We start from the raw sequence: 16036 nt of genomic DNA on the forward strand, positions 1-16036 counted from the left end.
TTAAAATCTCAATTTGTACGGAAACACGGACAGCGCCTCTAGCGGGAAGTTTGCACAACAACTTTTGTGAGTGTAGGTTTGCTACGTAAACTATTTCGTCCGCGTATCGTAACGAAAACGGGTGACGACGCCGTGCCGTGGACATGTGGCGGCTACGTATCGACGATCGAACGCTCGATTTACGTCTTCGAATAGTTAACGAATGTTTTGTGAAAACGCCACACTAGAGGCACTGAACATTATTTCATACGTGTCATTTTGTTGACGTATTGATTTGAGAATACGAAATTTTTACAAAGTAGTGGCAATTTGCATTTACACAATTTCAGTTATGTCGTACGATATGGCACCAGTTTGTACAGCACCTCCCGCGCTGCAAGTATAATTGCTCTATAAATCGTTTTGACGATTGAAAATCGGCCAGCTAACCAGCCCGAAATGGTTCTCGAATTAGGATATGTCGCAATAATTGGTAAACTGTCTAACGTGTGACTAATAACAGGATGAATGACTAAAACACGATAATAACGGCCAACATGCCCGTAGCCGATAAATCAAGCCAGATTATACCCACGTCCGACAGTCGCATCCATTTGACAAATTATACGCCAGATAGAAATGGCGATGGCATTGATTCCGAAAAAGTAACGGCGTGACCTTTGAGTCAGCATTCGGGAAACTTCGTGATATCTTCTCGTCCAATATTTCGCAGTGCCTGAAGACTAGAGTCTTCGACCAGTGTGTGTTGCCAGTGATGACTTATGGCTATGAGACGTGGTCCTTGACTGTTGGCCTCTTAGAGAGGCTCAGAGTCACGCAACGAGCTATGGAGAGAGCTATGCTTGGAGTTTCTTTACGCGATAGAACCCGGAATACGGAAATTCGTCGAAGAACTAAAGTCACTGACATAGCTGGAAAAATATGCAAGTTGAAGTGGCAATGGGCGGGCCATATCGCTCGAAGAACAGATAACCGTTGGGGGAGAAAAGTTCTCGAGTGGCGACCACGAACCGGAAGACGTGGCGTTGGCAGGCCTCCTACCAGGTGGACTGACGACATCGTGAGAGTTGCGGGAAACCGGTGGATGCAAGTGGCGACTTGTCGTTCATTGTGGCGGTCAAAGGGGGAGGCCTGTGTTCAGCAGTGGACGTCTTCCGGCTGATGATGATGATGATGATGACCTTTGAGTCCTCTGACTCGCCGTGAACATGCTATGTTCTTATATAACCATATACATACTCAGAAATAAACATGAACTGCATAAATATACACTTTTCAAGTTTCATACCTAAAACAAAAACAATCCTTTTAAGAACACTTAGTTATATGTAAGTCTGAACTCTGATTATAAGTTCACACAACCAAAAAGTACAACATTTTAAATACAATTTTTTTTTTCAAAAAACCGTGCTAGACTTCCAAAAACATAAAATTATACATTTTAACAAGGAGTACATGTCAGGGTAAAAATTCGTAACTTCACTGACCAGCAAATATAATTTCAATTAAGTTCGCAGGGGTACGTAATGTGTAGGAACGACAGCCCAATTCTTTTTTTTTCTTTTTTTATTTATAGTGTGTGTTAGTATATTTTTAAAGCATGGTTTTATTCTATTTGTGAATTGGCAAACAATGGCTCTCTCATGTTCCCGATAAAAAAATATTATAGATAAAGTTAATTGAGCAGTTTTGAGTTTAAAATTAAAATGATTTAATGGTTATCGTCTTGAAAACTGTGCTATCGGTAAAATATAGTCATATCAAAAATTTATTTAAAAGCACTTTAACCGCTCTTGTGGTTATATTGGCAATTTTATTCATTGTAATTTTTATGAGACCTTTTTTCAAACAATAATAATTTCATAGTACAGCAATTTTTTTTTATTTCTTCCCATGATGGTTAGATGAACTCATAATTAGAGGAATAGAAATTTAATCACGTGTATTTCAGTCCAGCGTCTATGTCGTCAATGTAATTCTTTTTTCTGAACCACAATCTCTGCAATAGCTCAATATAATGACTTTTAGCCATTTCTAAGTATGCGCGCCTCGCCCTATTACTTTACATTAAACATTGATTATATTATTCATTAATATATTATTGTTTGAACTTTCATTAATATTTAAAAGAAAGAAAGAAAAAGATTTATTCGTGACATATTTGCTTATCTTAGTACAACTTAATTGGACTTACTTGTAGGCGTTGAGTACAGTTAGCGGCTACCAATTTCCCCATTCATTGCGTGGTTGAAACACACACCGCACAATGGACAACTTGCACCACGCGCTGTATTAGAAAATTTCTGTCAGATCCATTGATCGTAAGCGCTCGTAGTACCAAGTGGTCGGGTCGTAAAGTGACCCCCACAGCATTCCGCTCCAGCGTAGGATCAGGGCTGTGGTTTCCACGTCTTTTAATATTCAAATTCAAAGTGAGATAATTGAAATTCTTCCCTTACACGGGGTTCATGAGGGCGTAATGGAATTGTTGACTTTACATAGGGTAGGAGGATTATTTTGTGAAATTAAGTAGAAAAATCCTTTATGGATTTTATTACGCTGTTTAAAATAGAGTTGTGTTCATCAATCAGCCAAGTTTTATTTACAAATTCGTGTATGAACACCCAAAACCGTCAACATTAACCGTGACTTTCCCGTTTATCGTGCTAGCTTTGCTTGACCTTCCATTATATTTTGTAGGTAAGTAAGTACACAATTTGGAAAATGAACGCTTTATTTTTTAGGGTTCCGTACCCGTAATCGATAGAGTTGAAATTTGTCATCACCATCGTCATCATTATATTAAACCACTAAGCTACGACAACTTAACTTGAGGCTAGTACAGTTGAGGACATCAATATCTATACAGCTGTAGCATTAAATATATGTAGACATCGACCTTCATGGTTAGTGGCATAAAGGTGTATAGATATTTGTGACATCTTGGGAATGGTTATATATTTATACCCTTGACTGTACTATAATATGTATTTCTACTGCCGCTAGAACAAATAATAGAAAGCAATTAAACTTTCTCAACCAACCAATATTACTGACGCCCGAAGTTCCTCCTCGACACCAGGCGAAGAGCCCTCAGGTGAAAGCTTTTAACAGAGGTCATACTTGTCCACGTGTTTTTATTTTATTTTAATATATCGAGAGACAGTGACAGGCGCAATATTTTTCTTCTGACCAGTTCAGATCTCTAATCTCCTGTCGTAGTTTTTTGCTTTTTTCCAGTCCTCTTCCCCTTTTCCCACACCCGTTTTTTTACTCATAATATATAAGCAAAGTTCTTGATAAGCCTTATACTTAGCAAAATGTCCCAGCAAGCCCAATTATCCCGAGCAACAGGGCAGCATAAAAAATGCAGAACCCCGCCAGTCACCATTAGGCCGAGAAACTTTAAGAGCGGATAGTAAGCACAATTTAATAATTAGAAAGGGTTCCACTTCGCAACGACTCTCGTTTGTAAGAACCTCTTTATAGTAGTAGTAGCTGAAGTATTACAAGTTGATTTAATTAAATTAAGTAAAGTCATTCACGTTTTTTTAATACAGACTTTACGGACCCGTCTCGCTTTTACACGGATGAAATTTTGAAATAATGTAGATTAAGTAAATAATGAAGAAAGTATGAATATCAAAGGTAGCTTCACATGTTTCAACTCTCTTTCTTCAAAACTACACGCGGATCCAGGTCACGTCACGTGTATACTACTCGTATTATACCTATCTACTGAGCTTCCTCTTGTATCACTCTATCTATTGATAAAAACTGTAATAAGATCCGTTGCACAGTTTAAAAGATCTAAGATTACTTAAATACAAAATACATACAGTGGGACAGCAGCGGAAAGTGACTTTTTTTTGTGCTACACCTACATATAACGAAAAGATATGATAAATGAGCAAACAATAACCTGGGTGACTTGGTATAACAACACTGTCCGTGGACACTCGCAGCACAAGAATATTATCACTTAGAGGGCTAAGATATTTGAAAGAAAGAAAGAAAGAAAGAAAATACATTTATTCACAACACAAGACAACAAAATTATTATGTACAAAAAAAACAACACAAAGGTATGTGTCATTGCGGTTGTGAATCGGACACTGGCTCAGCATAATGCTGAAGCGTTAAAAACACCCCAGCGCTATTATTATTTATTTATTTGAATAATTAAATTGTCAGAACACAGCAGCGTAAGCGGCAGCATATAGGATTAGCGACGGTGGTAACAATCCGGACGGACCTTGCAAAAATTTCTATCACCCGCCAAATTAAAAGCTTTTCTTAATTTTACTCTAAAAATTAAGATTGGTTTTTTGGAATCTTTTTGTATTTTTTATTTCAATTCCAAATTTTTACATAGGGGTACATAGGGGAAATTCGTGTCTGTACCGTTGACCAGCAGTGGTGTAGCGGTATAGCACGCGGTACGGAATACCGAGGACCTGGGTTCGATTCCCAGTGTTGGTCTTATTTTTCTGGTTTTTCTGTGCATCTATATTTCATTTTGTATTTTCAATTTACTCTAAAAAGCCACAAGGCAAGTATTTCGGTTTATTTATCTACGTAAAGGACAAAGAATTTATATCATAAACACTGGTTATACACATAATTAGCACAAAAGACGTGTTCTAGTTTTTTATAAAACCGTTCATGGGTGTGTTTCAGATGGTTTCAGCCCGAAATATTTATTTAAAATAACACTGACAAAAAACAATTCAAATTTTCGAGATAACCTCAATTTTTTCGCCGATCTCTATCATTATAATTAGGTATTTTTTGGAGAAAGTTGCAATTACGTAATATTGTTTTGGAGGTGCGAATAGTGTCATAAAAAAGGAATGCTGGCTACGTTTTACTATTTAAAACTTGTGATCCGATAAGGCTAGCACCTCAACACGTCAGCGTTTTTAAATAAAATTCATTCACAGACGCTATACGATTCCTCGCTAAAGCTCGGGTGGCTAACCACCTCGGGTACATGTTGGCTTATTTTAGTCCCTCGATAAAAAAAATACTAATACATAATTAGAAACACGAAAAGACATACAAAAAAAATACAATTATTACAAGTACATAGGTACTTACAAATGTCTGAATGTTGTCTTCGTCACTACCAACGACGGAACACCACACCCTCCTGCCAAAAGTCGGAGCGCAGGAACATCTGCCGCTGAACCATAAAACAAACTCTTGTGACGTTCACATATTACAAATAAACCCGTGTTTCGTTACATTCGTTACATTTTTAGTTTAATTTACGGTAAATTTCGGTAAGCCAAGGTCCACCAAGCCCACTGAGGAGGTGTGGCGTATTTCCCGAGGGAATTGCGCGAGCAGAGTTCAGACTAGTTCTGACGCGGGTAATTCAATTATTTGTAGGAAGCTATTGTATTAGTTGGATTACCAGTAATCTTGAGCTTTTCAATGAGAGCTTCAGCCTGCATTTACGACGACATATCAACTAATGTGACTGGTGTTATTGGTTTCCGCTCTTAAGGTAAATAAAGTTCGGCGTTTATGTAGCGTTTTTTTTCGTCATTACCGTTTCTGAGAGTATCAGAGGTTAATTTTTTATGAACACTAAAGACAATACCGATGCTAAACCAAACCGGATCAAAATTTTTGCGAATTGGCCTTTTGTGCTGGTAAACGTCAAAACACTTGCAGGTGGTAGGACCTTGTGCAAGGTCCGCCCGGATTGCTACCACCATCTTGCTCGCTAATCCTGCCGTGAAGCAGCAGTGCTTGCACTGTTGTGTTTCGGCATGTAGCGTAAGACAGCCGGTGAAATTACTGGCATTTGAGGTATCCCATCTTAGGCCTCTAGGTTGGCAACGCATCTGCAATACCAGGTATTGCAGATGTTTATGGGCGGCGGTGATCTTTTATCATCAGGAGACCCACTTGCTCGTTTGCCATCCAGTCCAAAAAAAAACTTGATTTACCCCCTACCCCGTTTCTATGGTAGAGCCTTTTATGCTAAAAATATATGTCGTAGAGCCATTACACTGGCCAAACCGGTGACTGTTGTTATTCTGAGAGGAGGCCTGTGTTATTATTGCTTTATCGAAACGTCAAGTGATGACAGGTGTCGTGCCTGCTGTGTCAGGTATCAGCATCACTTGGCTGGGTGATCGATGAATACAGAATGAGGGTACGTATTATAATGTATTTACGTATTATAATGTATACATGTTTATAAAAAAAAATATACAGTTAAAAATACCGAAAATTAAAAATTAATTAAAATTTAATCAAAATTCATAAAGCATTTTCATATTGGTCGAATATACATTCAATTATAAGTTCACAATTAATTATTATTATCTATCAGAAATATCAAGAAATAACAATTAAAATTCCTATAGTACAATTTCATGGTATACATATAACTTGGTTCATCATCATCTCCAGTCTATTTACGTTGTATTTACATAATAAATTCTGAAAAATTAAGGACTGTAAGACAATGTCGACGGAGCTCCGCTTCGCGGAGCTCCTTTTCAGCGTAGTTAAGGCGCTTCGCGCCTGGACAAAACTCTAACCTAACCTAACCCATAAGAAACCGACTGATCGGAAGCCGTATTGTCTAACAAGACCTTGCATTTTAAAGTAAGTAAAGTCTGATCATTGATTGAATAGCAACTTTAGGTGCGACGACGAGCGTAGCGAGGAGGAGCGTGTTAGGTTCAACTATGACCAAAACAAGCACGAGCCGAGCGAGCGGCCGGCGAGTGCCAGAATTGTAATATATGCATTTTTCTTAGTGAAAATTCAGTGTCTATGTATTTCAACCATTATAGAAAACATACTGTATAGATTTTGAACGTATACATTATGAAACTGTTTTTGTGCCATATGACTAAGAAATATTATGCATTGTAACCATTATATATTTTGACCACTATGCATTTGAAGCTTATGCGTTTAGAACTTATGTCAAATAACTTTATATATTTTGATGCATTATTACGAACCGTATTGCACGGTTAATCTAAGCCTTATTTGAATATAGATTGACTTTAGAAGGAAAACACGAGTGTAGTCATTTCTATCATATCAACCGACCTTGAAGAGGGCTCAAGAAAGATGGTGACCAGAGCTCGGCTATGCTGAACATAATATATCCTGACACATCCGCTACCTATCTTTCTATCTCTCTGTGCGATTAAGTTTCGACAGATAAATAATGCTACCAACTTAAGATAGAAAAAAAAGAAAATGGTGTCGCTCTCTCTACCCAACCTCCGACATAATTATATTCCTTATAATACATTGCTACAGTAGTTCACAAAGTATTCGGCAAAGCGTTTCCACTTAACGAACAGATATAATTAGTTTGAAACTCGGGAGGACCAAATCGCATCCTCTGGCCGGCCCACTACCAACTCAATTATTTTCGGAATCAAAAGCTTGGAGCACAATCAAAGGGAAAGCTTAGATACAAAATAATGCTTTATACAAGCTTTTAATTAACGTATCAACATTGCTATACTGTGAGGAAATGCCACCAGCATCCATGCCGCATGCAGTTTATGTTCCTACTTATTATCACTATTTTCAAAATGTACATAATAATATATATGTATCTTTAAAATTAAATTGAAATATTGCTTTGTTTTAAAAAGCTATCCGGTCATCTAAAACTACAGCTATATACAATTTTAAAGGTTATTAAAATTTATTAGAACTGTAACTTCCAGATTATAAACTTTGCTTGTATTTAAAATTATGCACAATTTATGCACATTTTCAAGTGGTATTTATACAAATATTATTTCTAAAATCAGTCCTCTGTACTCGATAATTCTGCTTAACGTTATATATAACATAACCTTTTTTACAGACATTAAACCGCTTTGGGCGAAGTATAACACTCTTCCAGTCGGATCTTGGCCTAAGGCACGCCAAGCTCTCTAATTGGCTATCTGCAGGCTTTATCTAATATCAACCTTTAATTAAACGAAAATTAACATTCAATTTGTATTCAAATTTCACTATGAAATTCATTTAAGAGGTAAGGCTGCTTTTATGTCTCTGCGTTTTGTAAAAATATATGCGTTACGTATTCAGACGAATCCATACATACTAATATTATAAATGGGAAAGTGTGTGTTTGTGAGCTTTTATGTTTGTCCGTCTTTCACGTCAAAACGGAGCGACGTGATTTTTGTCAAGAGATAGTTTATGGCCCAGAGAGTGATATAGGCTACTTTTTATCCCGAAAAAATGCACAGTTCCCGAGGGAACAGCGCGCGATAACCGAACTCGGGCAAAAGCTAGTAGTTTAATAAATACTAGGTATTAATTAGAGTCTATTTACATCGAATAGTCGAATGTTTTTTGACAATGTATTCTGTGACTGAATGTTTTTTGAATTATATGAGAAATCATCGACTTTTTTATGAATTTTACAAAACAAACGTAAGTTTATTTATCTAAATAGCTCAGTTCCCGAAATATTTTCTATTCGAAGTGGAGAAAAATTATACCATACGATCATTAGACCATACATTACAAAAAAAATGATACTACGTCTCCCATTTAAAATAGAAACAGGAGTTTATTTCGATATTTTACTTTGAAACAAACAAACAAGAGCTTATCGGTTTCTTTTGCCTAGGTATATAATACATTTCGTATGTGTGTTCCCATTCAGTAGCTGACTGAGCGTGGTTATACGCAATGTACATCAAAATCGTTCATAGTGTCGCCAGTCACGCATTCGTGGCTGAGCCTACGGTTTTTGTGGTAGGGACACACTCACTCACCAGCATTAAGTAGTATCTGCCACAGCGGAGCGTGCAAAAATATCTCACACGTCCTTCCGGCCCTAGAAATAGAGTCGTATCAGATATTTATGCACGCTTGTTGTGTCAGATATTGGTGCTGGTGACTGTACATGCCTCGACAACAAAAAATCTTTAATGTTACTCATAATATCTTTAGACCTCTCCACAGTAAGATATACCTATCATAAGGTAATTGATTAATTCAGGCGATTCTTTTCGGATATTTCATAAATTCCATAATAGAGGAGCAAGATAAAAAGTTCCTTGTTCATGTTTCAAAGCTAGTTTAAACTGTAACTTTTTTAGAAAATTAGCATTTTCATAGTGTCCCATTAATCGAACCCAACGAACGCGCGTTTCCTATGGGACCGTTAAAGTTAGATCAAACTTGTTCCGATTCCGTACACGTTTCTTGGCGGAATTAATGATTACCATAGCAATTCAATTCTTCATCTTGACCTGGAGCAGGACTCTCATACAAAGTATCAAAACTAGGGCCTTATTAGGGTGATAAAAAGTTCAAAGGTAAAGCACCGCACGAGTTTTCATTTGGTTAGAGTAAAACCACGTACGTCTTAAAATTGACTTATGTGGACGACAATTTATTATGTTTCTTTAATAGTTGTTTTAATTCATACGAGTAATTCATGTATTGTATAATATATTATAATTAAACTAGTTTTCTAAATAGTGTCGTTCGAAACTCGAAACAGAAGATCGGTTATCTTTTTCTTACTCATATGAATCTTTAGAAAAACGAAAGAACCGACAAGTCCCGATCGGCATTAATATTTTAGTTGTACAGTTTTTGTCTCCCTTGAAAGTAAGAAGGTAAATGTGACTTAAGCAGTATTGCTAGCTAAGTCACGATTAGAATCCCTGTACGGTACAGATGTATGTAAATTACACTCATCGGTATAACTAAATGGAGCTCCTCATATCTTACAGGAGATTGTAGTAGCTTCAAAGTTATATACTTCAAAATTGGCTGCTCGTGTCGTCCAGGCTAAAATTGTGTTACAAAGTTAATTTAGAGAATAGCAATTCAAGACTAACTTGTTCGTCTTTATCTGTCAGATATTACACAAAACTTTTTTTTTGTTACAGGTTTGCAATTTTGTATGAGTCATAACTTTCGTCTTTTACCTTTTTATCTTTTTAGACGACCGTGTCGCCAAGTGGTTAGAAAACCTGACTACGAAGCTTGAGGTCCCGGTTTCGATTCCCGGCCGGGGCAGATATTTGTATGAATAATACGAATGTTTGTTCTCGGTTCTTGGATGTTTAATATGTATTTAAGTATTTAAGTATGTATTTATCTATATAAAGGATGTTTATCCGTTGCCTAATATCCAGTATGGGACTAGGTCAATTGGTGTCAAAAAGTGTCCCATGATATTTATTATTATTACCTACTTTTAATTAGGTACCTACTTAGTTACGTTTACTCTAATCTTCTTTTTAGTTGTACACTGTTGTCAAAGTGTTACGCAGACGAGTTAGATACAGGGACCGATGTTTGGTCCTCCCATCCTAACCCAGCCGTCTACCATCCCACTGTTGGGCACAAGCCTTAACTCTGGCTTGGGCCAAAGTTCCCACACGTGCCCAGTGGGGAATGTTTGGAAGAATTTCTCAAAAACTGCAACGATTTCCATTTCTGTCGGTTAGAGCCGTCACGAGTATTTGGTACGAGTTTGATGATAGACTGATGCTCTCTTGCCTTCCACCAGTTTCTCTATCGAGTTTATGTACCTATGAAAATGAAAAAAGTTTATTTGGGTATTTTACGTGGTATACAGACGAGGTTGGAGCCTCCTATTAAGCAAAAAGTATGCTTGTGTCATGAGACACCGCTCCTCCATAACAATAAATGGTAGAATCCATAATAAACTAGAACTAAATGCTGCCTGCGTGATGGCACCATGCCAAGAGGCCCACCTCTCTTTTTTAATTAAAGTTTTAGTTTTAGTTATTTTTATTTAATGGTAGTTTTAGACCATATATATATATCTATATTTTGTATTTTCTTATTATTTCTTAATAAATTATTAGTACTAAACAATTCTTACAATAATAACAAAGCTAACTAGTTACTTTAAACAAGATAGCCTCGAGTTAACCCTACAAGCATGATTTTGTAATAATAACAAATTTAATTTTTATTTTATTTATTTAATTTAGTTAAATGCTATAGTGAACGTTGTTTTACTTACGTACATTTTCCCTTTGTTATTTGAATGAACGCAACCACTCAGACTTATGAGAAAAATAGGTGTCGTAAATAATTAACATCTTCTGTTTACAACGAGTGCCAAGAATTATACAAAGGTTTAAAAAGCTCCAGTCTCGCGTCTCGACCCTTGTTCTGTGTTTTCCCAAGCTGCAATATCAACGCGCTTGTAGGTATCCGGTTAACATTGGTCTCTTACATTCAGGATGTAGCACCACCGAGTAGTACATTCGACTTCGAGCACAGACCTTTCTACACTGGATGCGTGAATGAATGAAAACGTTAGGTACTATGCGGGGGTACGTTGTATTCAATGAATTTTTAATAATGGTCGAGATCCATTTTTAGATTAAAGACGTTACAATCTCGGAGGGCGTGAATAATAACGGAGAAGTCTGATTAACAAAAAAAATAGATTTGGTGGTACGTTTTAGTATCAGTGTTTTTTTATTGATTTGTATTTTGCATACTTTGTATCGTATTTTGTCCTGTACTCGTATCATTAAAAAAAAAACTGCTAAGTACACTGTCGAGGTCATAAATCATACAGCTTATACCGTGTACCATTATATTATATTTACGCCGATATTATTGCTGCATGTTATTTATCTTATTGTTGTACCTTTATGTTGTTTATCTTATTGTTGTATAGTTTTTTTAACGTCTCGCAAACGTATACAACCTACCTATACTTATGACCTTGACTATACATAATACTAGCATGATGTATTGCACTTAACGTTTTACACCAGGGTACATTGCTAATTTTTGTTTTGCTGCATCATACAACAAACCCTTCTTGCCTATTCTACTGAAAATATAAGTAAACATTATGTGTTATCACTTATAAATTACCTATTAGCAGATAGCCTTATCTCCCATAAACACTAATAATATAACGTTCACCCTAATCCACGGAACTTTCCACCTATTTCACGCGTTTGCGCAACATTGCAAACACAACAAATAGAACGCGCCCTTGACTCGCTGAAAAGGCATTCAAGACCATGACTCACTGTATATTTCAGCATCCATTCATAAACATACATCAATGATATATGCGCTACGGAGCACACACTTTAACCGGTAGATCAAGACACACCGCATTAGGTAGGTACTCACACGAACTCTTTCGAGCGCTATTTCACACCCCAGTGACTTTCTTCTTCGTACAAATAATCAAATTCCTAATAGGAATTACTAATGAATGAAATCTATGACGTCACAGCCCAGTATAGACACGATTTAATTTGGGGTGCACTCATGTTCGAAAATAATCTTCTTAAAGATTTTTTTTACAAAATGGATCAAAAACCAAGATTCTATTGATTACTTAGACGTGTGTAGTATTTGTGAAATTTATAGCATAGTTTTTATTAATAGTTTAAATTGATACTAGGGTAACTACGACTAAAAGTCATCGTTAACCAACATTGACATACTTTTTATCGTGAGTGAGCAACTGACACCTACCTAAAAGGCCGGCAACGCACTTGTGCCTCTTCTGGTGTTACAAGTGTCCATGGGCAACAGTAATCGCTTACCATCAGGCGATCCGTTTGCTTGTTTGCCCCATATTCCATTTAAAAAAAAACTGACAACATACCCTGTGAAATAAGTCCGCCCAGACGATGCCGCCGGGTACTTGTAGTTTCATACCTAAAATGCGAAGTGCGCCATGCCTGACAAAACTTAGGTATACGCGGACCACCCCCATACCAATACATACCAATGCGCTGCACGTGCGCTAGATTGAACTTCATTCCTGCGTGATCAATGCGCTTCAAAAAAGAATTTACACGCAAATAAAACGCTAGTCTGAAACTGCCCTTACAAAGTATATTTAGCTTGCGCTTGCTAATATTAATTATATTTATCGCTCGCTACTTTAAAATTGGAGTAATTTACGAAATACATATCCGCAAAATAATTTCGGTAACTTCGTTACGCCGAATTTCAAAACTAATCTAAATTTAACTCTGCTTTACGACGATTATTAAATCAGATTAGCGGTATGGGCGACTTTGATAAACACTACGGCCTACACGGGTTATAACGGAAGGAAAAACTGCGTGTCATAATTAACTTTATATCTACCGCAGATGCATAATAACGTTAATAAACAACGTCGTCAAAATACGTAGGAAAAATAACGGAAAATTTTCCAAGTCTAAAAAGAGTGATACTCAGATATTTTTTCGTTTTACTATAACAATTTTAGAGCGTCTTGTTCACTGCAGGGGCTTTATGATTTTACATTTTAAAATTACATTGATAATGCTTGGAAGAGCTACTGGTCCATGGAGGAGCACATAAAAGGCGACCTTTCCTTGACACTGATATCGTCGATATTTGTGCCCGTTTTGACCTATGTCTGAGACCCATAGAACTCCAAATTCAAGGTTAGCCAACGAGCTATGGAGCGCAGAATACTAGGGGGGAAATGGTTAATCGAATCCGGGGCACCATATGCCACATGGCGCTCTAAAACTCGAATAACCAAGCTTAAATGGGACTGAGCCGGGCATGTCTGCCGGATGCACAGACAAAGATAAGCGCACTCAGCTATATGGGGGTACCGCTCTACGGCCACCGACGGCAAGGCAGGCCGAGGCGGAGATGGCGAGAGAACCTGAACACGAAACTGGGCGAAAGAGAGGTGTGAGTCAAGAGGGGAAGGCCTTTGCCCAGCAGTGGGGCAAAAGCATTATCAATTTGCGGGTGTATTATCCAAGGGAGTTATAGAACATGTAAAACATTGTATCAACATTGTATCAAGCGTTACATTATGTACCCAAGGAAGGTAATTGCGTTTATTTATCAGAAACGGATGCTCTGAAATTCGTACCTGCCGAATAGATTTTAAATTAAATTAAAAAGTAAATTACTTACTTAAACCTAGTTACGAGAAGTATGTTCTTAGGTTTATTCATCATTGCACGAAGAATACAATCAATTGCTTAAAAATGTTTTCCGGCCAAATAGGATTCTAGTTAAGGATATTTTTATTTACAAAAAAATACAATAATTACAACTACATAAGGATTTTTGAATGTCGTCTTCGCCGCTACCTTAAAACGACGGAACACCACACCCTCCGGCCAGGAGTTTATAAATTGGCATTATTTAACTTTTCATTTCTGTTTTCTGTATTGCTTAACTAATACATATATACTCAGTCGAAATAACCCAAAGAGCTGCTAAAATGTTCCAGACAAATTTTAAAACACCTCGTACGAGTATAATCCGTAAATCTCAGTATGTCGCCGGAACCACATTGTTCAGAGCGGCGTAAACAATTCGTATAAGTCCCAATGCTGAGTAAAAGTTATTTCCGTTCCATTCATAACTGTAGCGTGCGCGTGCGTTTTCCTCAACTAAATACGTTAGGGTTGGCGTACTTCCTAAAAAAACAAATAGGCGGTAATCGATTCAAATCGATCGTAATAAAATCGTTTCTAGATTTAGTGGAGCACTGAAGATCGATTTGTGAGTTATTTATTTATAGATGATTTTGGTTGGACTTCCTGTACGAAAGGATGTATAGCCCTTACCTACGTACTTTAAAGTGCTTTAGTGTTCCACTTTGCCAGTAGAACCCACGTAATTGGACACCCAATAATTGGTTGGTTGGTTGCATTGATTATGATTGAGATTATCCAAGTGTTTGTAAAGAGTTATGAAGAGGAATAAATATAACGGGAGTATCTAATCGTTTTTCTTATATACCTTACCCTTCAAGTATATTTATAATTAATTTATTGTTTACAATTAGCCACATTATTGATCTGAAAAAATATTTTTTTTGCCTTGCAGAATCGATTTCTCGATTAATCGATATCAGATCGCCATCCCTATTTTAAAAAGTTGGGAAGGATTTATTTGACGCATGCGCTCTCGTAGGAAACGTAGGAGTATTCTTTCGTTTGCTTTGGCATTCTTCTCTTCAGTCGTATTTGAGCTTTCGTCAAGTCTTGACGACTTTTTTGCGGAATTTGTTTTAAAGTATATTGTGTTGATTTTCCATTTCGAATATTCTTGTCTATTTGTAAGTGGTTACATGTACATACTACAATACTCAAAACTAAAACGAGATTTTTAGTAGCACTAAAATGTTTTTTTTTTATTTTATTGAAATAAAAATTATGTTCCGGAAATTCTAAAATTTGTAATTAGCTTATGTTGAACAATAGTAAAATTGGTATTTGATATTAATTCGAAGGATAAAATAAATATTTCGATTAAACTGCCCAATGACACATAGATACACATACATAGGTACCTCTTTGAATTTACATATCACAAGTGACTATATTGTTATTTTTTTGTTTCAGGAGGCGAAAATTAAATAAAACAATGTCCGGGGGTTGCGTTGCGGCTTTAATTTTACAACCATTTAAACTTCCTACTTATTAACCTTAAAAATAGTGTTATGTGTCAAATTGTATATATAAAAAAGTAAACGTTTTGATATGAATTATATTACGCTTACCACAAATTTGACAAGAGTCCATAGTACTACACAAAGTGTTTAATTTCATTCATCCAAAAAAGTGCCAGTGTTAAATCTAAGTGTCGTGACGTTTGAGTTAGTTCTAAAAAAAATTAAAGTAAATTAAAAATAAAATAAAACAAAAGAGCGTCGCTATGTCGTCTCGTACCGGGCAGCGTGGTACGTCGGTGGCTACGAGTCAGCGCAAGCACAGGTCAAGGTCGACGACCCGGTATGACATGGAGAAGAAGCCGAAGACTAAGAAGGACATGAGGTCTTCGGGCACCACGAGCCTCGTCTCCATCCCAAACACCATCAAGCTGAGCATGCTCAACAGCGGGCTTATTTCATTCGGTGAGTTTTAAACTGTAAATAAGTACTTTTTCTTAGATGAATGATTGGTCTCGCGCGTCGAGCGAGCGCGCGAGACCAATCATTCATCTAAGATCTAGCTATACTTTTGTTCGCGTTGAAGTTTAGGTAACGCTTAAAGTTAGACTCGCG

The 16036-nt window shown here is 36.8% G+C and overlaps 1 protein-coding gene across 1 annotated transcript in view; it reads left to right on the top strand.

Annotated features, from left to right (window-relative positions):
• Window positions 1-16036, top strand: part of Ptp36E (protein tyrosine phosphatase 36E) — a 265667-nt gene that overhangs the window by 73357 nt on the left and 176274 nt on the right. Inside the window, exon 2 of the mRNA XM_074097823.1 lies at window positions 15375-15886. Within this exon, the coding sequence (XP_073953924.1) occupies window positions 15688-15886 (199 nt within the window). The 5' untranslated portion in view covers window positions 15375-15687. The remainder of the gene's footprint in view (window positions 1-15374; window positions 15887-16036) is intronic.

Source organism: Choristoneura fumiferana, chromosome 14 (assembly GCF_025370935.1).
Source record: "Choristoneura fumiferana chromosome 14, NRCan_CFum_1, whole genome shotgun sequence".
In the NCBI taxonomy this organism is placed as follows: Eukaryota; Metazoa; Arthropoda; class Insecta; order Lepidoptera; family Tortricidae; genus Choristoneura; species Choristoneura fumiferana.